This window comes from Bacillus rossius, chromosome 1 (genome assembly GCF_032445375.1).
Source record: "Bacillus rossius redtenbacheri isolate Brsri chromosome 1, Brsri_v3, whole genome shotgun sequence".
Classification (NCBI taxonomy): domain Eukaryota; kingdom Metazoa; phylum Arthropoda; class Insecta; order Phasmatodea; family Bacillidae; genus Bacillus; species Bacillus rossius.
The window spans coordinates 228,521,012-228,528,881 of record NC_086330.1 but is presented as its reverse complement, the minus strand read 5'-3'; the positions used below and the strand labels follow the sequence as shown (position 1 = coordinate 228,528,881).

Genomic DNA, 7,870 nt, shown 5'->3' with positions numbered 1-7,870 from the left:
CTTTTGGTACTTTTGTTCAACATTAAACAAAGTGACTTGAATTTATTTTGTAATCGAGTGGCGCGCTCAGTGAATTAGTTTTACATGGGTAGGACCTGTTATGTAAGTTGTGATGTACTGTTTTTAATGAGAAGTAATAATAAACAAGACTGCCAAAAAAAATTATTTTTAATACAACTAAATAGAAACGTACATCTTAAGAAAATGGTTAATCTCTAATGTTGGCAATAAAAAACGAACTTAAAAACCATAACTCAAAATCATCGTATATCATAAAACTTTTCAAGTGATTGAAAGTGTCTTGTTACTATTGGGTTGCATAGCCGGGCCAACCTGGAATGTAAGAACGAGGTTTGCACTCGCTATCGGAACGACACTTGTCCGGGAAGGAGACTATGTATTATGAACATGTAATGCCAGTTTTATAAGGTATTTTAAAAATGTGATTACTTTTTACTATGACTATTTTATTTTACCAAATATATTCAAGGGTATTTTGATTAACATGAAGTTTCATTTGGCACACCAGAACGTTTGGTATAAACTCTGCCCTTCCTCCTCGATGTGCCACCCACATGGCGCTACCTAGCTACCTAGCTAGTGTCGTGTTCTGTACAGCCATGACAGCCCCCGACAGACAGGAGAGTGTGCAGCGTACCTGCTGCGGTGTCGCCGAGCGAGCGAGGGTCTGCGCACACTCTACAGGACCCGACCATCTCGGCTGCAGGTCCATCCTTCCCAAGGCTGGTGTACGTCTTTCAAGTTGGGGGACAAACCACTTGTTTTACTGTAAAAAAACTAAGAAAGTATTTATGATGTAACATCTGTATGTAGCTTATTTGTTAAGGATTTTATCTAATTGAATGCAGTTCTACAACCACTGCGAATTTTGTCACTGTAGCAAAAATATTTCATTTAAATAATTAAAGTGTAGTAACACGTCGCGAAAAATACGTGGAAAATAAAGGTGTTAATCCTAATTATTTCCGTGAAATAATTTTTGCTACAACGACAAAATTCGCGGTGGTTGTTTAACATCATTTAATTAAACATAATCCTGACGCTCCTCTATAGTTTACAATAACATTGTTGTTCATCTACAGCTTCACAGACGTATACCAGACCTTTAGACCATGAGTTGTATACATGTGCAAATGTACACGCAGAAGTCATGTGCCGTTGGCGGTAGCTCGGAGACTTCAGTTCGCCGAACTGATAGTAATCAAACTAGAGCCCTCAAAGAACACACCCGTACTTCCTTTGTTACTGCCGGAGGTACTCGACCCAGCCTCATTGTGCACCGTCATCGACAACCAATAAGGGCTCGTGTCTCTGGAAACTCCTCCCACCCTAGTCTCATTCATAAACTTTCTTCGATCTACTTCCTTCATTGATAATCATCGTGATATCGGTACTTTAAAATACAATCACTTTTCCAGAATTATAGATTAAAACACTTAATCAGGGATTTAAATCTGGGATAAGGCAGGTATAGTCAGTAGGCGGGAAGTGAAAGGTGGTAAGATGTTGGACTTACTCGTGACTGTACACTCCTGCAGCTCAAACAATGAGCCAGTTACCAACGGAGAGTCGAGATGTCTTCCGAATAGGCAGAACCAGAGAAAGACTGAAACTGGGATTTCCCTGCCTCTAGGGATGCTATACACCAGACTGGTGCTGGCTACTTGTATGACTAACTGCAAACACCTGAGCCCGGCTCGTCTCCTGCTTCCTGTGAGTATTGGAACGCCATGCGTTGCGATCGCTCGTCCTCTCAGCCAGTGGAGTGGTGTCTGGATCCGTGGGGCCTGGATGCCTCTGTGGTGCCTGGATGCTCCTCTGTGGGGCCTGGATGCCTCCGTAGTGCCTGGATGCCTCCGTGGTACCTGGATGCCTCCGTGGTGCCTGGACGCTCCTCCGTCGTGCCTGGATGCTTCTTCGTGGTGCCTGGATGCCTCCGTGGTGCCTGGATGCTCCTCCGTGGGTCCTGGATGCCTCCGTAGTGCCTGGATGCCTCCGTGGTACCTGGATGCCTCCGTGGTGCCTGGACGCTCCTCCGTGGTGCCTGGATGCTCCTTCGTGGTGCCTGGATGCCTCCGTGGTGCCTGGATGCTCCTCCGTGGGGCCTGGATGCCTCCGTAGTGCCTGGATGCCTCCGTGGTACCTGGATGCCTCCGTGGTGCCTGGACGCTCCTCCGTGGTGCCTGGATGCTCCTTCGTGGTGCCTGGATGCCTCCGTGGTGCCTGGATGCTCCTCCGTGGGGCCTGGATGCCTCCGTGGGGCCTGGATGCCTCCGTGGTGCCTGGATGCCTCCGTGGTACCTGGATGCCTCCGTGGGGCCTGGATGCCTCCGTAGTGCCTGGATGCCTCCGTGGTGCCTGGATGCTCCTCCGTGGGTCCTGGATGCCTCCGTAGTGCCTGGATGCCTCCGTGGTACCTGGATGCCTCCGTGGGGCCTGGATGCCTCCGTGGTACCTGGATGCCTCCGTGGGGCCTGGATGCCTCCGTAGTGCCTGGATGCCTCCGTGGTGCCTGGATGCTCCTCCGTGGGTCCTGGATGCCTCCGTAGTGCCTGGATGCCTCCGTGGTGCCTGGATGCCTCCGTGGGGCCTGGATGCCTCCGTGGTACCTGGATGCCTCCGTGGGGCCTGGATGCCTCCGTGGTACCTGGATGCCTCCGTGGGGCCTGGATGCCTCCGTAGTGCCTGGATGCCTCCGTGGTGCCTGGATGCTCCTCCGTGGGTCCTGGATGCCTCCGTAGTGCCTGGATGCCTCCGTGGTGCCTGGATGCCTCCGTGGTGCCTGGATGCCTCCGTGGTACCTGGATGCCTCCGTGGGGCCTGGATGCCTCCGTAGTGCCTGGATGCCTCCGTGGTGCCTGGATGCTCCTCCGTGGGTCCTGGATGCCTCCGTAGTGCCTGGATGCCTCCGTGGTACCTGGATGCCTCCGTGGTGCCTGGACGCTCCTCCGTGGTGCCTGGATGCTCCTTCGTGGTGCCTGGATGCCTCCGTGGTGCCTGGATGCTCCTCCGTGGGGCCTGGATGCCTCCGTAGTGCCTGGATGCCTCCGTGGTGCCTGGATGCCTCCGTAGTGCCTGGATGCCTCCGTGGTACCTGGATGCCTCCGTGGTGCCTGGATGCCTCCGTAGTGCCTGGATGCCTCCGTGGTGCCTGGATGCCTCCGTAGTGCCTGGATGCCTCCGTGGTGCCTGGATGCTCCTCCGTGGGTCCTGGATGCCTCCGTAGTGCCTGGATACCTCCGTGGTACCTGGATGCCTCCGTGGTGCCTGGACGCTCCTCCGTGGTGCCTGGATGCTCCTTCGTGGTGCCTGGATGCCTCCGTGGTGCCTGGATGCTCCTCCGTGGGGCCTGGATGCCTCCGTAGTGCCTGGATGCCTCCGTGGTACCTGGATGCCTCCGTGGTGCCTGGACGCTCCTCCGTCGTGCCTGGATGCTTCTTCGTGGTGACTGGATGCCTCCGTGGTGCCTGGATGCTCCTCCATGGTGCCTGGATGCCTCCGTAGTGCCTGGATGCCTCCGTGGTGCCTGGATGCCTCCGTAGTGCCTCGATGCCTCCGTGGTACCTGGATGCCTCCGTGGTGCCTGGACGCTCCTCCGTGGTGCCTGGATGCTCCTTCGTGGTGCCTGGATGCCTCCGTGGTGCCTGGATGCTCCTCCGTGGGGCCTGGATGCCTCCGTAGTGCCTGGATGCCTCCGTGGTACCTAGATGCCTCCGTGGTGCCTAGATGCTCCTCCGTCGTGCCTGGATGCTTCTTCGTGGTGACTGAATGCCTCCGTGGTGCCTGGATGCTCCTCCGTGGTGCCTGGATGCCTCCGTAGTGCCTGGATGCCTCCGTGGTGCCTGGATGCTCCTCCGTGGGTCCTGGATGCTCCTCCGTGGTGCCTTGATGCCTCCGTAGTGCCTGGACGCTCCTCCGTGGTGCCTGGATGCTCCTTCGTGGTGCCTGGATGCCTCCGTGGTGCCTGGATGCTCCTCCGTGGTGCCTTGATGCCTCCGTAGTGCCTGGATGCCTCCGTGGTACCTGGATGCCTCCGTGGTGCCTGGACGCTCCTCCGTGGTGCCTGGATGCTCCTTCGTGGTGCCTGGATGCCTCCGTGGTGCCTGGATGCTCCTCCGTGGTGCCTTGATGCCTCCGTAGTGCCTGGATGCCTCCGTGGTGCCTGGATGCCTCCGTAGTGCCTGGATGCCTCCGTGGTACCTGGATGCCTCCGTGGGGCCTGGATGCCTCCGTAGTGCCTGGATGCCTCCGTGGTGCCTGGATGCTCCTCCGTGGGTCCTGGATGCCTCCGTAGTGCCTGGATGCCTCCGTGGTACCTGGATGCCTCCGTGGTGCCTGGACGCTCCTCCGTGGTGCCTGGATGCTCCTTCGTGGTGCCTTGATGCCTCCGTAGTGCCTGGACGCTCCTCCGTGATGCCTGGATGCTCCTCCGTGGTACCTGGATGCCTCCGTGGTGCCTGGACGCTCCTCCGTGGTGCCTGGATGCTCCTTCGTGGTGCCTGGATGCCTCCGTGGTGCCTGGATGCTCCTCCGTGGTGCCTGGATGCCTCCGTAGTGCCTGGATGCCTCCGTGGTACCTGGATGCCTCCGTGGTGCCTGGATGCCTCCGTAGTGCCTGGATGCCTACGTAGTGCCTGGATGCCTCCGTGGTGCCTGGATGCCTCCGTAGTGCCTGGATGCCTCCGTGGTACCTGGATGCCTCCGTGGTGCCTGGACGCTCCTCCGTGGTGCCTGGATGCTCCTTCGTGGTGCCTGGATGCCTCCGTGGTGCCTGGATGCTCCTCCGTGGTGCCTTGATGCCTCCGTGGTGCCTGGATGCCTCCGTGGTACCTGGATGCCTCCGTGGTGCCTGGATGCCTCCGTAGTGCCTGGATGCCTCCGTAGTGCCTGGATGCCTCCGTGGTGCCTGGATGCCTCCGTAGTGCCTGGATGCCTCCGTGGTACCTGGATGCCTCCGTGGTGCCTGGACGCTCCTCCGTGGTGCCTGGATGCTCCTTCGTGGTGCCTGGATGCCTCCGTGGTGCCTGGATGCTCCTCCGTGGTGCCTTGATGCCTCCGTAGTGCCTGGATGCCTCCGTGGTGCCTGGATGCCTCCGTAGTGCCTTGATGCCTCCGTGGTACCTGGATGCCTCCGTGGTGCCTGGACGCTCCTCCGTGGTGCCTGGATGCTCCTTCGTGGTGCCTGGATGCCTCCGTGGTGCCTGGATGCTCCCTCGTGTGGCCTGGATGCCTCCGTGGTGCCTGGATGCTCCTCCGTGGGGCCTGGATGCTCCTCCGTGGGGCCTGGATGCTCCTCCGTGGGGCCTGGATGCCTCCGTGGTGCCTGGATGCTCCTCCGTGGTGCCTGGATGCCTCCGTGGTGCCTGGATGCTCCTCCGTGGTGCTTGGATGTCTCCGTGGTGCCTGGATGCCTCCGTGGTGCCTGGATGCTCCTCCGTGGTGTCTGGATGCCTCCGTGGTGCCTGGATGCTCCTTCGTGGTGCCTGGATGCCTCCGTGCCTGTATGCGCCTCAGATACAAATTTTCGCGCTGCTGTTCGCAGTTGTAATTTCCAGGATTACGTTTCCGGACGTACGTTCCTTAACAAAAAATTGTTTATTTGGTCATTACCTGCTACTCAGTATATTAATAACCAGAAATTTATGAACTAGCTCTACATCTACTTTAGTGCATCCATAGAAACGTTTCCTACTTCAAAAATGAAAAAAATAAAAAAATTCTGTGTATGATTTTATGTTTAACCATGAGGTGTAAGTCACTAGTATTAAGCTAGTAGTAAGAAATTAGCGTTAAGTTATTAATCCCATTCCTAAAGATACCACTGTAGACCTTTAATTTGATAGTGACGCAAGCCATAGTCCAGTTGGTTTTTAAGAGATGGCGTCGCTGGTATTAATGTATAAACAAATATTCTGAGATAACGAACGCCAAAAAAAGGTTTCTGAAAAAAAAAAACACCTTTAAATTGACTTTCACCCCTTTGTTTCTCAGCCCCGCAGCTTATAGTGAGGGTGTATTGCAGTGGTAACACGCGGGTCGCGGGAGCGAGTTTCGGTCCAGTGGCCAGCCTGATGGTTCGCCGTGGTTTCCCCTGGGCAGCTGCAGGCGACTGCTGATTGGCTGCATGGCCGCTTCCTCCGCCAGTTGCCTGTGCTGAGGACAGTGGGCGAGGCGGGCTGCTGTGCTGCTAGCGTCTCTAACAGCTGAGTGGCGACCACAACGTTACCTGGCGGGGATTACAAGATAATCTGTGTCAAATGTTGCATTGCTAAATATCTCCACCTTCTAAAAATACAGTTGAAAAATGAAATCTGGAAACAAAACTAGTCATCAGGCCTCAGCATATTCGCAGTAGATTTTAGTAAACAGGCCCCACTGGGATATCGTGGGCAGTTTTCACATCGCTGCGGTTCATCTGAAGCTCTGCACAAGGTATGTGTGCCCGGGAGACGCTGTCAGTATCTCTTCACGGACACTCCTCTGATTGGCCTTACGCAAGGTTATCTCGTCAAAGGAACGGCGGAGTCACACTCAACTCGGTCAGTGCCGGAATGGCAATGTCCAGTGAAGGCTCGGTTCAACACAGCTCTTCACGTCGAGCCCGTGAGCCAGTGAAGCAGCGATGTTTCTGCGCCGATAACTCGCAGCGTCGTGCACTGCGTCCACTAAGACTGGTTCCGAATGTTCTAGAAGCGCACATGAAGTCTACTGCAGTTTGTCTTACAAAACTGCTGCGGGCTTAGCCAGATATTACGTTTTCGCTACAAATTAATTTCCTAGGTAATTTATTCGCGTCTCGGCTTTTCCGTAAAATAAAATATATATATAAAATTCAGAAAATATGTTTATTCCACACTAAAGACGTTCCTCTATTGACCGTGTAAACAGCGTTTCCTAATTCCTACTGGTTTCTGAGAAATTACCGTTTGTAGGTCACATCTGATAGCTATTCAGTGAAGCCATCGCCATGTGCTTTAATTGCGTTGCCGATCCTGTGGTTTTCCATGTGTAAGAACGTATGTATTCTGCATTTGGATATTGGAATTCAATAGAACGTAAATAATATTTTTTAAAAATTACGTGATTCCCTACTATGCACCCAAACCCAAGTGTGAATGAACCATTGATAGGGTTTTCTTTTTTTTTTTTTAGCAGTACGGAGGCGCGAAACGCCGAGTTGTTACATGCGATTGCACGTAATCTGACGTATAAAAGGAAATTACATTGAGTATATCAAACGTAATAATTAATTTTATACGTGAGCGTGCATGGCTTGACGTCTCGCGATGGCCTGTGACGGGACACGGGAGCACCTCGCCCCGCACGGGCGAGTGCCCTGACCTCTGACCTCGGTGGTTGCTACGCACTTTGCTGCGGTGGTGCTACTCCGGCTCATCTCCGCGGCTTGGTTGTCAGTGTGCACCGCACTGGGCCCAGGCACGGCTCCAGAGGGCGAGAGCTCCCCGCCCGTGCTTCTAGCGCTGTCCTTGTTTCTGGGCGCTCTGTTGCCAGATATACATGCTTACAACATTGATACAAGAAAGCTTAATACCAAACATTGTTAATGTAATGAAAATGTTTCAAAGTATATAAGAAACATTGTATTTGAAAAAAAGAAAAATTGGAATTAGAATTTAGGAAATACATTTTCATGTTGTAATTCGTAATCTGATGATCAGGAGCATGGATTTTTCGCGAAAAACCAGACCACTCATTAGACTGCAATACTGTATGCCCGCGCCAGCTGTTTCTTCGCTGTGATTGGCGGCCGTCTGCAAGAGAAGACGTTCACGACGTATTTGCTTCCACGCAGAAGTGTTGTGATTAGTGTACCAATAGTGTGAGCGTC

The 7,870-nt window shown here is 53.8% G+C and overlaps 1 protein-coding gene across 1 annotated transcript; it reads right to left on the bottom strand.

Moving 5' to 3' along the window:
• Positions 1-1,659: 1,659 nt before the first annotated feature.
• Positions 1,660-7,417, bottom strand: LOC134546029 (filaggrin-2-like). Its single transcript, XM_063388671.1, has 3 exons — positions 7,389-7,417; positions 4,713-5,520; positions 1,660-4,644 (listed from the first exon to the last, which is right to left on the bottom strand). The coding sequence occupies exons 1-3, from the start codon at positions 7,415-7,417 to the stop codon at positions 1,660-1,662; spliced, it is 3,822 nt and encodes a 1,273-aa protein (XP_063244741.1).
• Positions 7,418-7,870: the final 453 nt, after the last annotated feature.

Bases quoted from the DNA above. Each gene is read 5' to 3' on its own strand.
- LOC134546029 (XM_063388671.1), bottom strand. From the start codon at position 7,417: ATGAGCCGGAGTAGCACCACCGCAGCAAA. The intron at 5,521-7,388 runs GTGCGTAGCAAC...AGGCGCATACAG, and splicing joins AGTAGCACCACCGCAGCAAA to GCACGGAGGCATCCAGGCAC. The intron at 4,645-4,712 runs GTACCACGGAGG...GGCACTACGTAG, and splicing joins GGCACCACGGAGGCATCCAG to GCATCCAGGCACTACGGAGG.